We start from the raw sequence: 23,782 nt of genomic DNA, 5'->3' as shown, positions 1-23,782 counted from the left end.
TAAAAGGATCCTTCCTCCATCCCAGGACATCAGAGTGTTTTGCAAACATGAACCCTCTCCTCCACCTTGAAAGGGGAATGTTAGTGCTCACCCTGCTTTTTCAGATGGGGAATTTGGGGCAGGGAGAGGTGCCAGGAATAGATCACGGGAGTCAGAGAGCTTAAGGCCAGCAGGGACTGCCAGAGTGGACAGATGGGGAAGGGGATCTGAGTAATAGCTGCGGCTCTTGGGCGTCTGGTCCGTGGTGGTTCTGGTTCTGCTTGGGGGATGCAGCAGCGCTCTTCATCCCACGGAATAGGTGTTGAGTCTGGCCAGCCTTCGCGGCTGTCTGCCCTGAAGTGTGGGGACTAAGTACTCTTTGTTCTGCTGAGGAGTCACTGGCAAACTTAGCCACATGCTGCCCTCCAGGGAACCCAAGAATTGCCATGCTGGGTCAGACTGGTGCTTTGCCACCCACAGTGACCAAAGGAAGATGCAAGAAACCCTGTGAGGAGACAGTTATGGGATAACCTGCACTAGGGAAATTTCCTCCTGATCCCTATAGATAGAAGCTGGCTTAAGCCCTGAAGCAGGAAGGCTTGTCCTTTCCAAAGCTGGGTAGCTAAACTAGAGTAACTGCACATTCTTGTTGCCCATATCAATGTCTAATCCCTTTCTGAAGCCCTCTAGGCTCTTGGCTTCAGTATCACCTTGTGGCATTGAGTTCCACATGCTGATCATGCGTAATATAAAAAAGCCTTTCCTGTTCAGTTTTGAATTTGGCCTCTTTCCATTTCATTCAGTGTCCCCTTGTTCTTGTGCTTTGAGAGGGTGTGATCTGCCTTCTGTGTATAGGCTGTACCCAGCCCGGAGTGATGGCAGTGTGTGGCTCACAGAGAACTTGTGTGAACTGAGCTAAATCAGAATCATATAAGATTAGGGTTGGAAGAGACCTCAGGAGGTCATCTAGTCCAATCCCCTGCAGGATCAATCCTTTCTAGATAGGCTGTGTGTGCTCTGGAGCATGGCTTAAATAATCTCCAGTCTCACAAAGGTGTTGGGATTTCCTTGGTGATGGAAAAATGAGGTGCCATGGATTCAGCATCTCCTTTCTAAATCCAGCTCTTGCTTTGAGTGAGGTCCCTAAAAGTAACTGAACAGCTACCACTGTCAGATCTACAAAAACCAGCTCTGTGTCCAAGATCCCAGCTGTAATGAAGTGTGTGTGCACATGCGTGCGCACACACCCCTTCTGTAAGAATGTGTGCCAGGACTGCTGGTCAAACTCCAAGCACGTGGTGCATGTCACTCCACTCGCTGGGCCTGATCCTCCACAGCCCTGCAACGTGTGGCATCGTTTGCACAAGCACCGGAGTAGAATGGTGACGTAAATGACTATACAGGATGCAAGGCAAGGAAGAATCCCATCCTGAATGTCCTCTAGTGCTGGGCATGTGGGCTGCCAACATCCGTCCAGCTGCTCCCTGTCACAAAGGGAATCCTTTTGGAATTCAGCTAACTTCCCTCTTAAGCACAAGTGCTGGAGTGTGATCCTCCATCAGCTGTTCTTCCTTAAACAGTGAGCCATTGAACCTCTTAACCTCGCCTGTTGATTCCCATTGTGTTTGTTTCAGTAGCTTTATGGCTTTCTTGCCTTTATCAGTCTTGCCTCACAAGGAATCAAGGTACTTTTAAAATGCTGTATATTTTTGATGCAGAGAAAAGCAGTTTTAACTAGCGGCAGGGGCGGCTCCAGGCACCAGCGCAGCAAGCGTGTGCCTGGGGCGGCAAGCCGTGGGGGGTGACCTGCTGATCGCCGTGAGGGCAGCAGTCAGGCTGCCTTCGGCAGCATACCTGCGGGAGGTCCGCCAGTCTCATGGTTTTGGCAGCAATTTGGCAGCAGGTACGCCGAAGGCACGAGACTAGCGGACCTACCGCAGGCATTTCACCGAAAGCTGCCCGACTGCTGTCCTTGGGGCGGCAAAATACATACAGCTGCCCCTGACTAGTGGTCCTGGCTGAGAACTTGGAGAATAATTGTAGTGGTTTAATATTGCACCCAGTTGACACAAAATGTTCTGTCTGACCAGGAAGCTTTCCCCCCCCCCCCGCCCCCCCCGGTGCCCTCGCAGCAGTATCATGTACAGGGAGATTTTCTCACTGAGCTGTCCTGATAAGGCATGTAATTGAAATGATCAGTTCATAAGGAGCCTCCATAGAGCTGAGTGGGGGTGAGGTTGACCACCCAGCTGCTATGGGATTGTAAGCCAGTTTCTGTTCTGTTGCAGTGTTGGCTTGGTGATCTTCAAGAAGAACTTGAGTGGTTAGTGTTTAAACAATAAAGTAAACCTCTTGTTGGCTAAACTAGAGCTATAGGTGGCCAGGAGCTGGCTTCACGGTAACTTTTTAAGACCAGGTTGGTTGGACAAACATCTGTCAGGGCTGGTCTGGGTTTACCTGGTCCTGCCTCAGTCCAGGGGGCTGGACTAGATGACCTCCCAAGGTCCCTTCCAGCCCCGCATTTCTACAATTACTTGACTCTGGACTTTCCAGTGTTACCCCTTTCCAGGAGGGTTGGTGGAAGCAGGCTCAAATGTGCCTTTTTTAGTTCTGCTGAAAGACCAACTTCTGTGGCAGCTACTCCAGTTACTTCCTTGCTGTTCAGTTTTGTACATGTCAAGTGTCCAGTGAATGTACATTCAGACTAGCAAAACTGGTGGGGGGTCAGACAAATTTTAGTGCAGCGGCACGAATAGGTGAGGTACTTGGATACTAAAAGCCTCTTCTGCCTTAGGGTTACAGCTGTGCCAGGGGTCTCCGTTACAATGTGGCTGTCTCTGGCCTGGCTACAACACAGTTACATTTTTTAAAGTAGATGAGACCTTACTCATATTCTATGACCCAGGCAAAGCCTTGGGTATGTCTATGACAGGACCGAGCTTTAGGGACACCACTAAAACATGGTTAGATCTAGTATTGGTCAAAAACTGATGACTTCTTCCATGACACTTTGTCAATCTTGAAAATTTGAAAAATGTATCCCAGCTTTATTTAGGTCATGTCTGTGCTGTCGTAATCATTCCTAGCTCTTCTCTAGTGCTTTTCATCGGTATGGCTCAAAGCACTGTTACAGGTGGATCGGGGAGATCCACTTTTGTTAGTGAGACTTCTGATGCTGTTGGGAAAATGCAGATGCCCAGAAATTGTCACTCATGCACCTGTAAAAGGCTTAATCCAGGACACCGGCATTGGGTGTGCATGCAGGGCGTAGTTTAAAAGGATCTTGACTTTTTTGGACTTATTTCGGAGTGCTCTGTTTTCTGACAGTGCCCCTCTTCCGGCCAAGTCGGGCTCAGACATGTGTGGATTTGCAGATCCTTTAATGATCTGCACTGCTCTCACTGCTCCCCTGTTGGGGATGTCTTCCCTCAGGGAGCCTGAGAACCACAAGAACAAACTGAAGCATGTTAACACTTCTCTGAGCAGGGGGCTGCAGCTAGTAGGGTTTCTGGAAGAAGTCTGCAAGAGGATTCCAGGCATGGGGGCTGTGTGGAAGGCCAGGGCTGCTGGGGAGCAGGGAAGGGACAGTTTGCTCCAGGCCCCTTGTTTCAGAGGGCTTCCAAATGGAGTGGGGTTGCAATCTGGTGCATGAGGACACAATGCCATGCAGATTTGGCCTGACCGCTGCTCTGTCATGATGGAGAGAGGCTGGGCCAAACCTGAGTAGTACTGGGACCCCATGGACCAGGTCACCATGCCTGGAGTGGGGAGCTGGGCCCAGCCCCACGGGACAGGAGCTGCCGCTGTGGGATGAGTGTGGTGCAGGGTCACTCTCCAGTCTTTCCCCCACTCCCACTGCCAGCCTCCCCTCGGGGTAAATTTTTTGGAAGCATGGGGGGCCTCTGTTTCAGATTTTGCCCTAGGCCTCCAAAAAGTCTGCACAGCTCTGTGGAAGGCAGCCAGCAGCAGAGCGAGAGCAGGACACACTGGACCCTCGGGTGACGCGGCTTGTGGGATCGGAACGCGAAGAGATGTAGCAGGGAGTTGGTTTGCAAGGCCTCAAAGGAGGGACTGGAGAAGGCGCTCACGTGTGAGACAGCAGGAGAGCATAAGGAGCAGCCAATGCCACGGAGAGACTCAGAAAGAAGCTCATGGGTTTTTGTGGAAGAAAGATGAACCCAGCCTTAGTAGGGGTATTTCTCCTAGTTGCTGGATCTTTGCCCTGCTTCTGTTGCTTCCCACCTGCAGCAGCATCCTGGCCGCAGTCCGTGAGATCCTTGTGTCTGCCCTGGTTTGTAATGAATCAGGCTCATTGAGGAGAAGAGGTGCCTGTCTGGACACACGAGATGGCTCAGACGAGTGCAGACAATACATCAGAGGAGAAACAGCCACCGAGCAATCTGAAATAGCCAGGCAGCCCAAAGAAAAGATGCAGTTTCCATGTATTGTAATGACATTGTAGAGAGGATTAGGGCTTAGAGTTAGAGGGGAGTGGAGGAGGGGAGGAAGCAAGAATGAGCCTGTTCCTGAGTGAATGCCAGAGGGGATGGAGGGTGAGCTCTGGGGACTGTGTGTGGGCGAATGGCTTAACGTTAAGTCTTCCGGGCAGTGGCTGCCGGTGGCTTGGTCAAAGATGTGCAGGCATGTAGCACTTTCCCTTGTCCCCTTCTGCTCTGTTCTGGGGCAGACGAGCCTTTGAACTACACAGGGCCCCTGTGCCCAAGCAGGATTCTTGCAGACTCGGGGGCTGTTTGTGTGATTGGAGCAGAAGGGGTCATCCAGAGAAGAGGCAGAGAGAGCTCCCTCCACCATCTCTCCTTTCTTGAGCAAGGAGAGGGGGTGCTGGTCCTTCAGAAATCCAGGGAGCAATCTGTTCATTTCAGGTAGTTTCTGGGTGCTTCAGGCTTGGTAGTGTCCCTGTGTCAGTGGTGTAAGTTTCCCTCTCTCTTAGCAGGTCTAGCTGGAGATCCTACTATAGGCAGCTCGGCCCTGTGACTGCTTGTGTGCATGTCTCTCTGTAGCAGCATCGGGAACAAACCCGTACACCAGCTTTCCTGGTACATCCGATCAGAAACCAACCCTAAGCTTCTTCTATGAAACGCCTCCTGGTAGCAACCCTGTATCTCTGCAAAATCCGCCCTGCCAGAGGAAGCAGCACTGTGGCTTCAGCACTTAAAGGGTCATGTGGTGGTGGGAGGATGGGATGGTCTCTCTGGTGCATCCATGGCACCGTAACCATTCAGGACCAGTGGTGGCACAAGCCATTAGCTTGTCTCTGTGATGTGCCACAGCAAGGCTTCGGCTTCTCTTGGGGTTGGAAGGCCTGTTTCTCACTGAGACATCTGACTGTTCTAACCACCAGGAATCCATGCTGCTTAGGGACTCTGCAGCTTGTAGACTTGTTGCCTTGAGCTGCGCTTGCATTGGGTTATTGCCCCGGGTCCGGTGAGTTGCCTGTCTTAGTCCTGATCCTATGCACGGGGACTGAGAGAATCTTGCCAACCGGTGACACCAATGTTACTACTTTGGCCAAATTGGGGGTTCCCCAGCAATGGGATTTCGCACAGGCTGCAAACCACTGAAGTGTAGACAGAGCTGCTCAGCCACGCACCTACCCTGTTCCTTTGAATCACCATATTCCGTGTCCCCCAGACTGTGGACCAGGGCAGCTGGAGGGACCTAGGTTCAAAAAACATCCTTTCATCTTGAGCTGAGTTTAGCCGAGCACATGGTTAAATCATTCTACATTGATTGCAAGCTCAGAAGTTAACTGTAACCCTGAGGGGCTTTGTAACTCCCTTTATACTGCACATCTCGCTGAGCTGTTTGATTCCAGGATTCTGGGTTCCAGTCAACCTCTGCTTGCCAGCGTCATGGGGGATGTTTCTGCGATGACAGGCCCTTGCATTTACTGGCTTCACTAGCCATTCTTGCTACTCAGTTTTTGCAGGGCAGGAGGCCATTTGCTTTGCAAATGCAGTGAGTGTTTGTTGAAGGGGTTGTGTGGACTTCTAACCCATTCCAAACCAGGGGTTGGTGGAATAGAGTTGAAAGTGTTTGTTTTTCTGTTGTCAGGGATTAGCAAGTGGTTTATTTTTCTTTTCCAGTTTGCTTCCTGAAACGCCAGTCAGCTGGCTGCCTTGATTCTCACCTAGCACAGAGCTACACTGCTTTGCTTTGTGGCAACAGGCTGAGGTCTCTCAGATGTAGGAAAAAAATTTGTAGGAGTTTGCAGGCAAAGTGAGAGGCTTCTGAGTGATGCAAAAGAAGCTTTCATGCAACTCTTCTGTCTGCATTCCTGCTGCGAAGCTTGGGCTGTCCAGTTTTCATGGCTGTGTCTAAAGTCCTTAAACTAGTGCAGGGGTGGCCATCCTGAGCGTGAGAAGGAGCCAGAATTTGCCAATGTACATTGCCAAAGAGCCACAGTATTACATTAGCAGCCCCCCATCAGGTCCCCCACCTCGCTTCCAGCGCCTCCCACCCCGCGACATATTGGAAAGTTGGCACCTGTAGCTCCAGCCCTGGAGTTGGTGCCTATACAAGTAGCCGCATAATAACTTCTGAAGAGCCACATGTGGCTCCGGAGCCACAGGTTGGCCACCCCTGAACTAGTGCATTGATGTAATTCTTTCTTTTCCTGCCAACAAATACTACCTGACCTTAAAAGTAAGTGGCCGTCTTTTAAAGGCAATGTTAGCAATTTGAAAACCTCAGCATGGAAATGAGAAAAATCATGGGATTTGTTTTTATCCGAGCATCCAGGCAGCAAATCAGAACTTCCTTATGTGTGAACTCTCTTCCCTAGAGAGAGAATCTTACATGCTCGTTACCCAGGGGTTCTAGGGGCTTGTTCTAAGAATGGGAGCCATCTGATTTGTGCTAGACATGGTTGCTGGTTCCTTTTATGTATTGAATGGCAGAGTGAAAGTGTGTGTGTATGTGCCCATCCCCTCCCTCATCCACCACACATGTTGATCAGACTTCTCTACCACACACATTAAAGTCAGCCCTGAGACCTCACCCAGGGAATGCAAATCTGCCATGCAGATGGCTGGAGTTGCTGGAAAATCCAACTGTGCTCCCCTGACCTGGAGCTAAGTGCAGGCTTGGCAGCTGAAGGAGAACACAGGCCTGATCAGCTCGGATGAGAAATGGGGTTTTTGTGTCAGAACACAGGCATTGTGGGTAGAGTGTGCCAAATGGCCCCCCGCCTATCTCTGCCCTGCCTTGCAGGAGCTCTGCAGACCCCCTCTGCCTTGCAAACATGGCTGGCCCTTACCCTGTGAGGTGCAACCATCTCTAATGTTTACGTTTGTGTAAAAAAAAAAAAAAACACATAGCCGGGGTCACTGTGGTGCTGCAGAACTTGCAGTTCCCCACTGCTGCAGCCACAAGCCTGGAAAGGCTGAAAATGTGGGGTTCTCTGGACCTAGACCATCATCTTAAATCAATTCATCCTACACCCCAGCTCCCTCCTCCTGGGTACATGTGCCCCACCTGCCCATGGGCCCAGACGAAGACTCGCCTTTCTAGCACTAGTCCCTGACCTTGTGTGACCCCTTGAACTGTGCTAGGTGAACAGGACTTGCTAACCCTTGAAAAGGCTGAGTCCTGCGTGCCCGAGCGCTGCTCTGTGCTGAGTAAAGTCCCTTCAGTTTCAACCCCACTAGGGGCGAATTCCACCAAGCCGTGGGTCGGCTCGGTTTCCCTGGATAGCAGCTACTAGACTTGCATGGAAGGGAGAGAGCTTTGGTGCTGCTATCTGCATCTGTGTGCTGCTCTGAGTTACGCTCTCCTGGGAGGCTGAAGGCTTCCTGTAAAGCTCCAAGTGGGTGTCGGGGGGGGGGGGGGGGCGGGGAGTTTGTGCTCAGAGCCAGAAGAGGCAATAATCTGAGGGTCTGTCTTCAGAGCAGGGATAGCTTGGCTGATCGCAGCCAGGTTAGCCTAGCCCAGCGTCTGCAGAGCCTTGCCTGAGTGACTGTCCCCCGGTGCTATGCTTGGCTGTGGACTTCTGGGGGCATAGCCCATGGGTCTTTGTGCTGCAGCGAACTGAACCGCTCTGTGGTTCTTTCCCAGTGAATTGTGGGAGAACTCGTCCATCCTTCTGGGTTTGTACGGGAGGGAGGATTGTGGGAGGCATTGGAGGACTGTCAGCACTTGGGTAGCTTAGCCTGTGTCCTCACAGCGAATTGGGTGGGTTACCAGCCCGAGTTAAATCAGCACCTGATCTCTAGCCCATCACCAGCCAGGACAGAGAGCCCAGGGTGAAGGTGTAACCCATGCGCCTTCTGGGTGTGGTGTTCTGTCCCATCTAGTGGCACCGAGCCCACTGAGAGAGAGGGAGAGAGGGAGAGAGAGAACGAGTCAGCTCTACAGCCTTAGCTAACAGCCAGTTGGCTTTTAGCTCGTGCGGTAGAGGCTCATTCACTAAGCTCCAGAGGTCCCGGGTTCCATCCTGCCCACCAATGATCGGGGTTTGTCAGCATTACAAAAGCACCACTAACCTGAGGTGAGAGGGTTTCATGGGTGGACAGAAGGGTGGTTGGATGTAAGACCGTGGCTAACTCTGCAGGGTAAGACTTACCCTAAGACGCTACTGATCTCAGGCTCTTGTGACTGTGAGTAATTGGTCTGACTCCATTTTCTTCTGCACTCAGTCCTTGTGACTTTCCTTATTTAAAATCCCTAGGGGCTGGATTCTTTCAACAAACTCTCTGGAAACTCTTTCCCTTCCCTGAGTTGGCAGGATGTAGTTATTTTAAGGCTGACAGTGTTACGGAGCCCGAGCCGTTTCCTCATGCGCTCGACCCACGCCAGTTACTTCCTTTCAGTTACAATGTGTGGGTGAATGTACTGCTGGTGAAGGGCCCTGCTGAATGGAGGTGGCTGCATGTGCTTGGAATAAGCGTGTCACAGCCATGTTCCTCCAGCGACACGCCATGCCCCTGCCCTAGAGGGACCATGTGGAGGAGGGACCAAGAAATTCCATCTGGTGGCTTGCTCTGTGTCTCTCCAAGCAGCCAATTAGTGCCAGTTGCAACTGGGCAGGTGTTTGATAGGAAGCATCCCAAAGTGCTGTTGACTGTATGTGGCGAAAGCTGTTTGCATTTGTTACACACTTGAACTGTTTGTTTTTCTGTAGACCTTTTCTTCTGGTTCAGTCCTTTGTTTGCTAGCAGAGCTATGTGATCTCAGCTGGCTGCCTTCTATGGAGCCTCCAGCAGAACTGCTTAGGCTATTGTGTGTATTGCTAACTCAGGGTGCCTTCCTGCAATCCAGCTGGCTAATGTATAACTGCAAATGACAAGGCAGAAAGGATCTGTGTGGAGTTACTGTTTGCTCCTTGCCAAACAGAAGTGGCTGTCTCCCCCTGCAGTAAAAGTTTCCAGTCTGTGGCAGTGGCTCCTCTGAGGTTTTCTGGTTGTTTTCCTTTGCCATGATAGTAAGTGTGATGTTCCCCTGGTGTTATCTGGACCGGTGATCTGCTCGACTCTGGGAGCCAGCCTTATCCTGCTCCACTGTGAGAACCCCCACTCCTGGGCTGTTCATGCACAGCCTCTGGCATGTAAGCTGCTCCCAGCACATGACTGAGCACTTTGGGCCAACCGCTGCTTGGATTGTGCAACCAAATGACACCAGCCAATATCTCCGGTCCCAGACACAACCCTAGGAACCTCTGTCTTGCAGTGTCCAGTTATGCCCGCTGGACACTGCAAGCTTATGAGTTCATCAATCTAACAAAGAAATTGATATGTACCAGGCTTGTCATCCCAAGGGGAGTCTCTGACACGCTTCAAACCAAACACACTGCTTCAGGTAGAATAAACAAACACATGTATTAACTACAAAAGAGAGGGTTTTTTTTAAGTGATTATAAGTCAAAGCACAGGAAGTCACATTTGGTCAAATGAAATCAAAGCAAAATGCATTCTAAGCTGATCTTAACAATTTAGTGCCCTTACAAACAGATGTTTTTCACCACAGGCTGGCTGGTTGCCCTTCAGCCAGGCTCTCCCCTTTGATCAGCGCTTCAGTCACTTGGTGGTGGTGTCTGTAGATGGAGGTGGAAGAGAGGCGAGGAAGAGCATGGCAAACATCTCTCCCTTTTATCATGTTCTTTCTTCCCTCTTGTCAGGGTCAGGTGAGCATTACCTCATTGTAGACCAAGGGAAGGGGGGTGACTCACTCTAGAGTCCAACAGATCCTGTGAGGCTGCCTAGGCCAGCGTCCTTTGTTCCTGTGAGGTTTGTCCCATGCATGCCCTGATGAGGCGTGAACTGTCCCTCTGTTCCTGGAGAGTTTTGTCTGGGCTTGTTTTAAGCCATGAGGACACATTTTCAGCCTCATAACTGTATACATGAAATTACAACCTATAACATTACTGTAACATCAATGCTCAGTGCATCATGAACCTTCCGAAGACACCCGGCATGACAAACTTTGCTTTGGATACCACACAATCATATTATAAGGATGAACATGGGGGTGCAGGGTGTTCCCCCTAGATACAGAGTATCACAGTAAGGTCTTGTAGACACACTGGCTGAAATTCTGCAAGCAACCGCCTTTTAAAATGCAATTTTTTTAATTAGCTATTTGATGGTGGTAATCATTGTAAAGTCTATCGCCTCTTATACGTCAATGGAGTTAGCCTCAGAATGCACCTGGGAAGTGCAGGCCCTTACCTCATTTTACAAATGCGGGAATTGAGGCACAGAGATTAAGTGACTTGCCCAAGGACTCTTACAAAGTCTGTGGAAGAGCCAGGAACAGACCCCAGATCCAGTATTGCCAACCCCAGGCATTCACAAATCATGAGTTGGGCCCTGAAAATAATGAAATTGACTTAAACACTGATATTTGTGAAAACAATACATTTGGGGTTCTTTTCCTTTTCCTTTTGAACCTTTAGGGTCATGTTGTCAAACTTTCCTTAGCAACCCCAGGACTCCAGGAGCAGTAGCTTCACGAAAAATGCCAAATGTTGCAAGACTTGGGATAAAAATCACAAGAGTTTTGCTGTGATTCCCAGTCCACTGCCATAACCACAAGACCATCTTTCCTTTGTAGCTAGCATACGCTGAACTGTGCTGGAGACAGGCCCTGGCCTCTGTCTTCTGTAATCTGTTAAAATGACTAACACCCACTTTCAAATTGCGTATGCAAACACGCAAGCCCTTTGGGGAGTGTAATTATCATGATTGGGTGCACAAACTTTGCATATCATTGACCTACTAGAGATCTGACTGGTCATTTGCAGTTATCGTGATTGTGTGTGATGATGATGTGATAACTGTGTGTAAATTGGGGACATAAACCCATGCATGTGTGCACACCCTCTGAAAACAGAGCCATTGTATTTTAGTCAGCGGTGAAAACCAACAGACAGAATGAAAATTCCAGGCATCCCCTCGACATGCTTAAATCTCCCTGAGCTTGCCCCAGCCTGTCTGTTTTACTAAGATGAACATTTCTGCGGGAATGGAAGGTACCAAGGAAGCACCAGTCTGCCCAGGTCTCTTGTAGAGAGTGTAATGTGTGTTGTTACTTGGTTGTATTAAGATAATGCACAAAAAAACCTCTCTAGGGTAATGGGTAAAGTTACCTGTGCTGCTCATTAGTCACTCAGTGGGATTTCCTAAACCAGAAGATACTTTCACTGCAGAGTCAACCTGAGTGTAGGTCACTCAGATTACTTCTCTCTGAGAGCCTGACATGAGTGAGAGAGGCCATGCTGCAAAGTCACGCTCTGTGCTGGAATACCTGCATCCACACTGGCTCCTGTATGATGCTAAGACTTCTGGGTCATTGCATGGTTCTCAGCACTGCAGTGAACTGAGCCACTCTGACTTCCCAGTTATCGTGGAAGAACTCAGCTGTCCTTTCCAGGCAGAGTCCCGCTGATGCGTGACCCGAAGCGGGTGGGTTTTTTCCACTTCTCGATGGAGTTGTTGCTAAATTTCTCCTCTTTTTTTTTTTTTTGCTTCATGGAGTAAAAATCAGCCATTTGCTAAATGTTGAACAGTAGAGAGACGAATACCCATTATCCAGAAAGGGGAAAACTCCCTCTGTGTCATCTGTCGGTGGGTTGTCTGTCACATACGTTCCCAGAAAAGATTAGGAACAGATGTTATTAAACAAACAAACCACTCTTGTGCCCTAGTGTGAGAGGGTCTGCTGAGCGAAATGACTGGCTGCATTGTTCCATGCTGCCCAGCTGGGTGACCGGTGGGTAGGTGGGGTCTCAGCACCATCTGAGGCACAGCCAGTCTCTCAAGAACATGGCTATCCCTGCTCAGAGAGGAGACCTCGCTCAGGACCCTTTGTGACAGAACAGGAGCTCAGGTAGCTGTTTCATGCAGGCCGTTGTAACCTTGCCCTGGCTCCCAATAACTTGGGGTTTGGAAGAGCGAGGTGGTGAATGAGAAGGTTATTTATCCCCTGAGACCAGCTTAGCTGGCACCTACTGGCCAGGTTCCACTCGACAAAAAACAAGGAAGAATCCAGGCTCTGCAGTGTATAATCCTGCAGCGTGTTTGGTGCTGTGTCGAATCGGAGGGGGAAAGCCTGGGAATCCGCCAAGGTAATGGCCCCTAATAAGGGCTGCTGCCCCACCCAGAACCCGATGTCTAATGTTTCCTTCTTCCCCCTGTCTCTCCTGCCCAGCACTCTCGCAGCAGACCAAGGTCTGGATCAGCTTCCAGTCCCAGGCTTTAATCTGCTGCCGTGTGCTCAGAGCTGTAAGCAGAATTGTTCAGAGCTTCCCTCTGCAGCCTGCGGGCACTGTTTCCTTTTGCTCACTGCTTACATGTTACTGAGTTTCCCAGTTCTCTGCTGCTAAGATCCTGCCATGCTGAGTATCCCCTTTGCCCTTTCGGGTGAGTTCTCTCCTTCCCAAAGAAACCACTCCTCTAGCTTCCTGAGTGTGTGTGTGGGAGGGGGTGGCTTTAGAGCCACTCTAACCACCTCCTATCCAGCCTCCCTGACACTCAGCTTTTCAGCTTATCCCACTGTCAGCTGCTAAAATAATCTCCCCCCTCTTGCTGCTCTGACCATGTCCTGTCCCCCTCCTGGAATCCTTTCGCTGGCTTTATCTGCAGACTCCTTGCCCTCCTGCCCGCAGGACTGCACTGCCTTGCCCTTGCCAGGTCTCACTCTTGGTTTCTGCCTGCTTTGCCCGTCCTTCCCACTGGGCTGTTCCTGTTGACTCCCCTCTCTCATGCTTCTGCCTTTGCCTCCTGCTCCCTGGGAGCCTGGGTGTTCAAGGGCACAAGGGACCACCTGATCTCTTGTATATCACAGGCACCAACACCATCCTGCACCCACATGCCAAGCCAAGTAGTCCAAATGAGACCACAGTATTCCAGCCCTCTGCAGACTACACAATGGAGTGCTTCTCCCCGCCCTCCCCCCCTCCAGTGCTCGCTGCAGCTCCGGTCTCCGATTCAGACTTAACATGGATATTGACCACTCACAAGCTTCATCTGCACCCTGCTGTGAATTGCCTTTTCCTTAGAACTCCTCCCCACGTGCCTGCCTCTCTCTGCCTCTTGTCTGGAGAGTGCAAGCTCTAGTCACCTTGAGTGGTTAGAGCCGAAGGCAGTCAGGCCTGAGGGATTAAGCCAGAGTCTGTAGCCTCAGTCCAGAGCCAAAGGTTGGGCCAGAATCACAGCCAGGAACCGGAGGGCAGGGCAGGGTGCAGAAGTGGGGACCAGGAGCAAGGCCAGGGCCCATCTTGGCAGCAGATCTGGGCTCTGCCTGGGGCACAGACAATTTCCTGGCACTCCCTCCAGGCTTAAATAATCGGTCTGGGCCAATCAGAGTCTGCGGGAGGGGCTGTGTGGGTGTCACTTCTTGCAGTGACTGGGCTCCCAGGCTGCATGGCATGTTGAGTGGGGCTCTGCCCAGGCTGTCTGGGGGTGGTGCAGAAGCACTGCCTGCTTGGAGCTCTGCTGGCCTGGGTTCAGTTCTCACAAATCCCCACCGTGGGGATTGCGTTTCTGGTTAAATACAAGCGCTCACTGCTACTGACAGCAAGATGGTAGCACATGCAGGTGTGTGTGCAGAGCCTCCTCATCTCTTGGCTGCTTCTAGACATCAGACCCTTATTCTGCCTTATTGTCTGGCGCCCTGGAGATGCTGCCGTACAGACAGAGGTTCCGTGGGCCGCCTCTCGTTGTCCCTTAGATCGAGAGTGTGGCGTGAACCAGACCCCGCCCTGATGTTTTCTTAGTGGGTGATAGTGCCAGGTGTTCCTGCTGCCATGGCGACAATCCAGCCTAGACCCCAGTGAGCATTTTCTCTGTTTTGAAAATCGAGTGGAACTTGGGGCTGGACATTGCTTCCTGGGTCTCTCCGTGCAAGTGCTGCTGCCTCCATCACAGCCAAACGTTATAGGTAAGGGTAGGGTGACCATACGTACTGTCCCGATATTCAACCCTTTGTCCCACACCCCAATCAGTGTACGATGGGGATGCCATTTGTCCCGATATTCAGATAAGGAGGTGAGTGGGAGGGAGGCACTGATCCTGTGGGTGCTACGGGACTGGAGCACCCATGGGGAAAAATTGCAGCCAAACAAGCTCCCCCCTCCTCGCCTCCTTCTCTTCCCCTCCCCCAGTACGCTGCATCCCTGCTCCTCCCCCCTTCCAGTGCTTCCCAACGCCTAACAGCTGTTTAGTGGCGCTTAGTGCTTTCCAGGAGGGAGAGGGGAGGAGCGGGTATGCAGTGTGCTCAGGGGCGAAGGCGGAGAAGAGGCTGGGCAGGGACTTGGGGAAGGGGGTAGAATGGGAGCGGAGCAAGGGTGGTGCAGGGGCGGGAAGAGGCAGAGGGGTGGGCGAGCACCCACCCAGCAGAGGGGAAGTCAGCTCCGTAGGGGTAAGTGGTGGGGTGTGTGTGTGTGTGTGTGTGAAGAGGCGAGCGGTGGGTGGGTGACTAAGGAGGGACGCAGCAAGCCAGCGACAGGCCAGGGGATGAGGAAGGGTATGGTGGGGAGGGCCAAGTGGGGAGGGGATGGGACCTGGGGCAGAGTGGGGGCAGAGCATGGGAGGAGTGGGGGTGGACTGTGGGTGGGGCTGATGGCACCCCAGTGTTTCCCGATATTTTAGTGTGGTGATCTGATCACCCTAAGGTAAGGCCCTACCAAATACATGCTCCATTTTGGTCAATTTCACAGTCATGGAATTTTAAAAATTTCATGATTTCAGCAATTTAAATCTGAAATTTCACGGTGTTGTAATTGTAGGGGTTCCTGACCCAAAAAGGAGGGTTTTTTTGGGGGGGGGGCAAGGTTGTGCGTTGCGGTACTGCTATCCTACTTCTGTGCTGCTGCTTGGCAGCTGGGGAATGGCGGCTGCTGGCCGGAAGCCCAGCTTTGAAGGCAGACCTGCCGCCAGCCGCAGCACACAAGTAAGGATGGCATGGTATGGTATTGCCACCCTTCTGCGCTGCTGCTTGCAGAGCTGGGCCCTCAATCAGCAGGTGCCATTCTCCAGCTGCCCAGCTCTGAAGGCAGAGCAGAAGTAAGGGTGGCCATGCCGCGATCTCCCTGTAAAATAACCTTATGACCCCCCTGCAACCCTCTTTTGGGTCAGGACCAGTCATGCCCCTCCCCCTCCCCCCCCCCAAAAAACTTGTAGTTTGTTGCTTGTTGCTTCTTTTATTTTGATTGGCTCCCGGCAAGCAGGGGCAAGTGTGTGTGTGGGGGGGGGGAAGCAGGGGAGAGAGTCGGGGTGCACAGCGGGCCCACCACAGTCCCAGACTGCACATTGGATCTAGTCACATGGAGTGTTGGGGTGCTTAGGGATTGGCTTGTTCTGGCCTTGTTTTGAAATGGGATTAGCTTGAATTTTGGCTTATTGTGAAAGTCGGGGTGCTCATTTACTGCATGAAAGTTGGCAACTGTGGTCAGGACCCCCAGTTTGAGAAACGCTGGTCTCCCCCGTGAAATCTGTATAGTGTAGGGGAAAAGCACACCCATGCCAGATTTCACAGGGGGAGACCAGATTTTTATGGTCCGTCACATGTTTTCCTGGCCGTGAATTTGGTAGGGCCCTAATTATCGGCTGGCTTAGCTGCTGCGATGCCAACCACATCAGTGACGATGAGGGCAGACTAGACTTGCCCTCATGTCAGCCAGTCATGGTTAAACCCTGCGGGGACCTAATGATCACAACCATGGGCAGCGGGTGAACCCTCGCTTTGGGGAGGCTGGCCTGCTGGCCATGCCTCTTCTGCCCAAGGGCCTCCGCCCCACATGCCAGAACCCCAAAATTCCACCTCTCTAACAGGAGATGCCCTGAGGGGGGCTCTCCCCGCTACCGGAAGAGCCCTGGCCCACCCTCCTCAGCCACAGAGGGCCATGCCACCTCCACCCCCTCCGACCGACCGCTCCCACCCCGAGCATCAGGCTGATCTGCCACCCCTCCCTCCCCCGCCTCCAAGTACCAGGCCGGCCCCAGCGCCATGCCGAGCCACCAGTCCCCCTTGACGACCCTCACAGCTGAGCCACCGGCCCCACAAGTGCCAGGTCAGCCCCCCCCACTAGTGCCATCCTGAGCCGCCAGCCCCCCACCACCACCAGCACCGGACCAAGCTGACAACCCCTCCCCCCCACAGCCACTGTCCCCTCCCCTAGCCAAACCACTGAGGAGGAGGGACGAGGGAAGTGGTGAGCAGCAGGGACCTCCGGAGGTGGGGGTGGAGTGGAGGAGGCGCAGGCAGCAGCAGCGGGCAGTGGGGGCCTTGGAGGAAAGGACGGGGCCACCGCGGCCCAGGTGTCCAGCGGCAGCACCAAGCCTGGCCTATTATACCCACCGCCCATGATCACAACAGGATTTTTGTGGTGCAGACACACATCTAAGTTGCCTGACAGGGCCTCTGGCAAAGCGTCTTTCCTTAGCATTGCCCCTGAACCGCTGCCTCCCCAGCTCCACTTGGTTAGTCATCGTCCCACTCTCGGTGTCTTGAATTCATCACCCGCTTCCGTGCTGCTTCTGCCGTTCCTCTGTTGTCTGTGGTCCTTTTTAGCCTCTGTCTGGTTGATTTCCTTGTCGCAGGGAGGAACCCAGACTCCACTGCACTATCCAGCCCTACAAAGAGGAAGTGTCCTCTCTCTGGCCTCAGGTGATAACCCTCTGCGGGCAGCCCTGGGACAGTGTTTGCTTTTGGTTTGGTAACTGCTTCATTCTGCACACGTCAACTTGATAAGCTTCTGCTTGATGATAAGCCTGGTTATAGCAGATAAGAAACTTGAACGGGAGGCAGCTGCTGCTTATGGCAGAGGGTGGGTGTTGTTGGAAATGATGCTCTGGTGTCTGGGAAGGCAATGGCTTGTTTTACTTTGCGTTTGGCCCGAGACCGGAGTCATGGAACAGTAGATGGGGCTGGTATCGCTAGTGGTTTGGGTGATTTATAGGAGCTTGCAGCTGGGTGAGAAATTCATCCCCAAAGGAAATCTTGCATTCCAGCAGAGATGTATGTATCTCAGCCACTCTTTACTGCATTGAAGTGTGTCTCAGTTCTCTGGTCAAACAGATGTGCTTCGTCCCCCTCTGTCATGTCAGTAAAATGCAAAAAAACTAAAAAATAGGCAGTGGTGAGAGGGGTAAATCTCAACCTTTCCTCTGGTACCAAATGAATTGACAGCTTGGATAGCAGCTGGGCTGGCTCGAAAGAGCTGTAAAAGTGACCCAGCTATCTGTGAAACAGGCTAGATCAGGGGTCGCCTACGTGGTGCCCGTGGGCACCATGGCACCCGTCGGGGTGTCTAAGTGCGCCCACGTACTGGATGGTGGATGAGCACCTGCCGAAATGCCACCGACAAGCTGCGTCATCCAGAGGCGTCACTGCCGAAATGCCGCTGATTTTCGGCAGTATTTTGGCAGTGACGCCTGTGGATGATGCTACTTGTTGGTGGCATTTCGGCAGCAATGCCTATTGACGTTGCCGCTTGTCGGTGGAATTTTGGTGGATGCTTGTCCGCTGCCACTGTCCTCCGTGGCTCGTCATCTGGCACCCGCCAGTCGAAAAAGGTTGGGGACCACTGAGCTAGATCTTCAGATGGTGTGAGCCAGCGTAGCTTCATTGACTTCTGCGGAACTATGCTTGCTTATTGACACCAGCTGGAGAGCTGGCCTATAGCATTTCTCTCAAAGGTCATTTCCCTCCAATAAGAGCCAAAAGTTAAGTCTCCACTGAGCTCCAAATAAAGGTACCTGGTGCGGTTTCTGTCGCCCGGAGCTCTTGTTTTGCGTTGTAGTTATAAAGACCATCTCCACATAAGCTTTTCTACAAGTTTAAACACTCCCCTAACAGCCAGCTCACTTCCTCCAGCTCTTTTCCCTCTCCTGCTATTCATTTTAGCAAGCCAGCAGGGCAAGAGATTTCACAGGCCTGCTGCAAACTTTTAGGAAGTCCACAGCTTGGGTCTGGCAGCAGCCTTAATTCTTCTGCATATAATTCCATCAGCAGCTGCATGCAGCAGAGCAAAATACTTCGGCTGCCAATGGAAGTGGTTCGAAATGTTGAAAACCTCCCTGTGCCAATGGGATTTGAAAACCATAGAATTAGAGGCCTATTTGCCATAGCTATCTGCCCCCAAATCCCGTCGCTGGTGAACTAACAAACTTCCTGTTTTATTGTGTCTGTCTGCAGCACAAAGCCGGTGCATGAAAAAGCAGCTGCCCTGAAGAGCTCTGAGCTCATGCACAGCCAGGAGAAACTGGAGGCGTCTCATAAGGAGAAGAGCTTGGATGCCCTGGATGGCAGGTGAGCTCTGAAATGGTTTGGATTTGTAGGGTCTGATGACAGATTAAAGTCTGGAACCATGTTGGTTGTGATCAGCTAACTAGTTCTCTGACACGCACAGGGTGGGGTTTTATTTTAAGTTCTGGTTGTGAACAGCTTCCCCTGAGCTGTGCTGGCCCTCTGTGCAGCACACCTCCCACAGAGTGACCACATAACCTCTTCTGATCTCTCCCTCTCCCAGGGACGCAGCCACCTTCCTGCATGTTAGAGCAGCAGCGTGCTGAGAACAGAGCTCCTGGCCTAAGTCTTTAGCGCCGTCTGGCCTGGGTGCGTTGACTGCTGCAGTGAAGGAGCTTTCTCCCAACATTCATAGCAGGAGTAGGGCCTTCTAAATACACTTTCTGCATGACTCCAGTGTGCTCTGCGGGGGATCAGTGAAGGGCTGAGAAATCCTATTAAACTAGGCCGGCCGGCGTTTCCTGCCTAATATTTGCCCTTCTCCTTGTGTGCCAAGTTCTATCAACAATCACAGCTGGCCCTGGAGTGTGAAATGAAACCCAGCAGGTAGGAAGCTCTTGCCAGCCTTTCACAGGAGAATCCCACCTTAGCAGTTAAGGGTTGGATGCTAAACATACCAAGTAATTCCCTTGAACTGCTGCTGGGTCCTTCGCTGTGATCTAGGGTAGGGTCCCAAGGCCACTTGTAGTTTATATTCACCCCACTTTGGGGACTGCAAAGATTTATATCCCATCGCACAGAGGGTCCATCTACTCCAGTGTCCTGTCTGGCGGTGGCCAGTGCCGGATGGTTTACACCTGCTTCCTGGCATAACACCTTAAATTGTCCACTACTGAACCATGAGAGGAAGATTCCTACCTGACTCCAGCTAGTGTTCAGCTTATATCCTGAAATGCAAGCATTTACACCAATTATATCTGTTACCCTGGCCAGCGTCACTGCAGATGAGTCATATAAACGTCCAATTCTATTCCTCTGAGCTACTTGTTTGTCTCCTGCAGCAGCTAGTTTCACAGGTTAATTATACTGTGTCCGTAAGGGACCAGGGGCCTGAGAGGGTAGGAAGCACCTGTCGCTTAGGTACTTCCTCACTTTTAATTTCAAGGGCCCTCTTATTAACCACCCCAGGCTGCATTCTCAGCACCATTCATTACGTTGTATACCTCTGTCGTGTCTGCTTTGGGGAGAGGGGTGGGGTGTCCAGTGGATGGCTTTTCACTTGACTAGGATCTCTCTCTCTCTCTCTCTCTCGCAGTTTGCATCTGAATGAAGCTCTGAAGGATGAAGAAATAAAGAAATGTCTCAGAGAGGCGGTGAGTCGGGGAGAAACGCTGCCCATGGTGCATTTGAACTGTTACTTCAGCCTCCCAGGTGATGGCTGCCATGCGATGGGTGGCTATGTGAAGATAAGTGTTTACTGTCTTGTTGCCAGTCTGGGTCAGTGTTGGGCAATGCACCTCTGTGTGACTGACCAAGAGGCTCTGCAGTGCCTTAAGCTGAGCGCTGATCACTGGACAGGAACTCCTGCTCTGGGGGTGCTGATTGCTCTGCAAGCGCCGTACGGGGAGCAGGGTCTGGGGCCAATCATGCTACGCGGTGGGGATGCTGTCTTCAGAGGCTCTGCTGTCCCTCTGAGGTCCAACCCTGCCATCTGCTGCACCTCCTGGATTCCATAGTCTCAGCCCCAGTTGGGAATCTCCTCCATCTACAACTTCTTTTGCTGCACTTGCTGCACCTGCCGCATCCTTTCCCTTGGCATGAGCAGGCCCAGGTGTATGTCCTCTTCTCATCCCTCCTTCCCGCCCCCCCCGCCCACTTGTATCTTCCCCCTTTACAAATCCAGGAGGCTATGTATTTCCACTGCCAGTGCCTTTTCCTGCCACTACTAATTTCTGCACATGGGGGTGGAGGGGGGGATAAGAGAATGAAACCTTTGACCTTACTCTGGAACAGTGGTCCCCAACGCGGTGCCCGTGGGTGCCGGGCATTTATGTGCACCCACGTACTGGCCAGCGGACAAGCATCCACCGAAATGCCGCCGAAAAGCATCATCATCAAGAGGCGTCGCCACCGAAATGCTGCTGAAAAACAGCGTCAGCGGCATTTTGGCGGTGACGCCTCCTGACGTTGCCGCTTCTCGGCAGCATTTTGGCGGATGCTTGTCCATCAGCCACGGTCCTCGGTGGCTCGTCGTCCGGCGTCCGGCACCCGCCACCCAGAAAAGGTTGGGGACCATTACTCTGGAAGGACTAGAGGCTTAGAAGGTAATTCAAGTGGCTGCCCCTCTAAGGCACGCAGAATACGGCCTGACAACACGACTGTGAGCTAGTCTGTGTGCGCTGACAGCCTTGGCTATCCCAGAACCCTCTTTGTGCCCAGCATAGCCCATTGCACCACAGCCCACTTCCAAGAGACCACAGCCGTCTCTGTGCCTGGAGCTGGTGGACCTTCCTCTGCAGCCCCTGTCATTAACGTGACCTCTCTCCAAGAGTGTGGGAGCTGCCTCCAGTCGGCCGGACACCCAGTTCAGTTTCATTGCAGCACAGTCTGTGTTTATTGGCAGCGTTACAGAGCACGAGAGCCGGAAAGTCAGAGACCCATTTCTGCATCAATGGAAAGCATCACTAGGCTGATCTTCTCTTAGCTATGGAATATGCTTCACGCTGTAACATAGGGGTCTAACCCCTATTAAAACAACAGTGTGACTGGCTCCTGAGGGGAAAAGCCTCTGGACAGAGGGTCTGTGTGTAGCCCCTGCCCTGTATTTACAGGGTCTCCTGCTCACATGCAGCTGTCTGCCTTTCTCGGTGATGTCTGCTTTTTGACACAATGCTCACGTGTTAGCATGGAGTCACAGTATATTTAGTTTGTGATCTATAAGTTTACCCTGTACGGGGTGGGTGTGTGGGAGGGTTATGGGTGTGTGTACACAGAGACATTTCAGTAATTCTGTTGTCTGTGTAGGATGGGGAAACAAATATTTACCAATGCCCTGAGCTACTCTGCTCTAGGCTTAATGAGTCTGGACACCTGCGGTAGCACTTCATCACTATGCGAACAAATGGAGGCCCTGTACCTGTGCTGTGGCTCAAGGTGGGGAATCCGCTCCAGAATGTGAGTTATTCACATCTGCAGTGTTTGGACAGCACTTAGAGCTCCTATTGAGCAAGGTGGCCATTCATGAGACCATGACACTTTGATATCATTGAGGCATTGTTTATATTGCCTCAGAGAACATAGGTGGTTTGCCTTTGGCCTCTCCCCAGCCTCATTTTAAGCATTTTAGCCACTCAAAGCAGGTTCTCTGCATACTCAAGAAGAGGAAGCAATACACTCCTATGTAGGGGAAATCCCACTGGGAGCAGGAAGTTTGTTTTAAACCATAGTGTTGATCACAGCTCCTCCTTATGTCTTGTAATCTTCTTCCAGGCCTGGTCTGTGGTAGGTAAATGGCTGGTGTATGTCTACACTGCAATAAAATCCTGCTGCACCAACTCTGAGCCTGGGTCAGCTACTAAAAATAGAAGTGTAAACATTTGAGCTTGAGACGCCCCCCCCTTCTTCCCCCCCCTCCCCCCCCCCGGGGCTTTAGAGCCCAGACTCCAGCCCAAGGCTGAACGTCTCCGCTGTGATTTTTAGCCCAACAGCTGAAGCCGCACAAACCGAGTCGGCTGACCTGTGCCAGCCGTGCCGCAGGTCTTTTATCACAGCGTAGACACACTGTGGGTGTTAACTCCCATCTTCCCAGTGCTCCGTTTTAAGCTTGTATAGTATCAGGTGATTAAATAAAGTGGTGATAAAATTGCACTAAATCTGAGATAATTGTATTGGCTCAAAGGCCAATGAGATCTGGCGACAGTGCATCTCAGACTGCTGATTGGTCAAGTCTGTCTCATTAGAAAACATACATGATGGTGTGTCACTGGCACAGTATGCAGATAAACTTTGAGCCATGTCTTTAGAGGCAGAGTTGTTGGATCAAGCCAACTTAGGTTCCCGTTCTTGCTCACCGCATAGCACTGTGGGGGTCTAACACATGGGCCTGGGGGCTCCCCACCTATCCCTCATAACTTGCTGACCACATCGCTGAACTTATCTTTCTCAATACTAAAGAGAATAGTTTTTAAAAGCTGCTTATTGGTCTGAACCCACAGTGTATAGTGAATGTAACTGACACCAAGATGTTGCTCCTTAGAGGAGAAATACCAGCTGACACAATGCTGTGATACGAATAGCTGACTGAGCCAACAGGGGCAGGCAGCTGGTTTGCATGTGGAGTTGGGAGAGAGCAAGCAGGGGTGTTAAGTCACTGCAGGTAAAGAAACCAAGTGAGGGTGATCTCTGCAGTTCACCTTTCCTGTAGATCAGGGAGGAGAAGTAAGGGATAAGAAGGGAGGTGGAGGGAAAGGTGCCAGGGTTGAGTCGTTCTGTAACAGTGTAATGTGATAGAACCCTGGCTTCAAGAATCTCCTATGGGATGAAAGCTTTCTCCAGCATCTCTAAAGGTAAAGGACTCCTTATATAAGCAGAGCTTTTGAACAGAAGTTGTAGCCAGAAATGGGTCAGGTCCCCTCCAGTGGTTCATTATGGCCTCTAGTCCAAAATAGAGCTCCCCTAATTAGCAGTTTGCCTCAGTCCCCGTCGAAGGAAGCTCATGGCAAGCGTACCCTGCTAGCTACTGCCAGGTCAGAATCTTCATGGCGTGAGATATTGCCAGACCACATGGCAGAAGGAACCTTGTGATAGCTACATTTAGAAGCAGCCGGAGGCTGAGCCGGGAACTCTCCTGGCACACTCACTCACCACTATATAGGCTCTACCTAATAGCAGACTTGGCCATTGTGGAGAATGGTTAGAGTTTGTTAGTGAGGCTGCTGAAATGCACAGTGCTAATGTAAGTGCCCTAAAGTAGCACTGGAATGTTGTAGTACATGAACTCCTTGATGGTGCTTTCCTCATTGTCCTGGATATCTGGCAGCGTGGCCTGACAGCAGCGATCCTCTGGCTGCGAGCTGCCTTTTGTCCGCTGCAGGGTAGC

General features: G+C 51.6%; 1 protein-coding gene across 5 annotated transcripts in view; it reads left to right on the top strand.

Annotated features, from left to right (window-relative positions):
* GRAMD2A (GRAM domain containing 2A) overlaps nucleotides 1-23,782 on the top strand; it is an 81,802-nt gene that overhangs the window by 13,895 nt on the left and 44,125 nt on the right. For all 5 annotated transcript variants that reach the window (XM_044979723.1, XM_044979721.1, XM_044979722.1 and 2 more), the window contains exons 2-3: nucleotides 18,634-18,747; nucleotides 20,000-20,057. In XM_044979723.1, the coding sequence (XP_044835658.1) occupies nucleotides 18,634-18,747; nucleotides 20,000-20,057 (172 nt within the window). The remainder of the gene's footprint in view (nucleotides 1-18,633; nucleotides 18,748-19,999; nucleotides 20,058-23,782) is intronic.

The sequence above is a fragment of the Mauremys mutica genome, chromosome 11, assembly GCF_020497125.1.
Source record: "Mauremys mutica isolate MM-2020 ecotype Southern chromosome 11, ASM2049712v1, whole genome shotgun sequence".
In the NCBI taxonomy this organism is placed as follows: Eukaryota; Metazoa; Chordata; order Testudines; family Geoemydidae; genus Mauremys; species Mauremys mutica.
The sequence above is the reverse complement of the archived record's forward strand: the minus strand, read 5'-3'. Positions and strand labels throughout refer to the sequence as shown.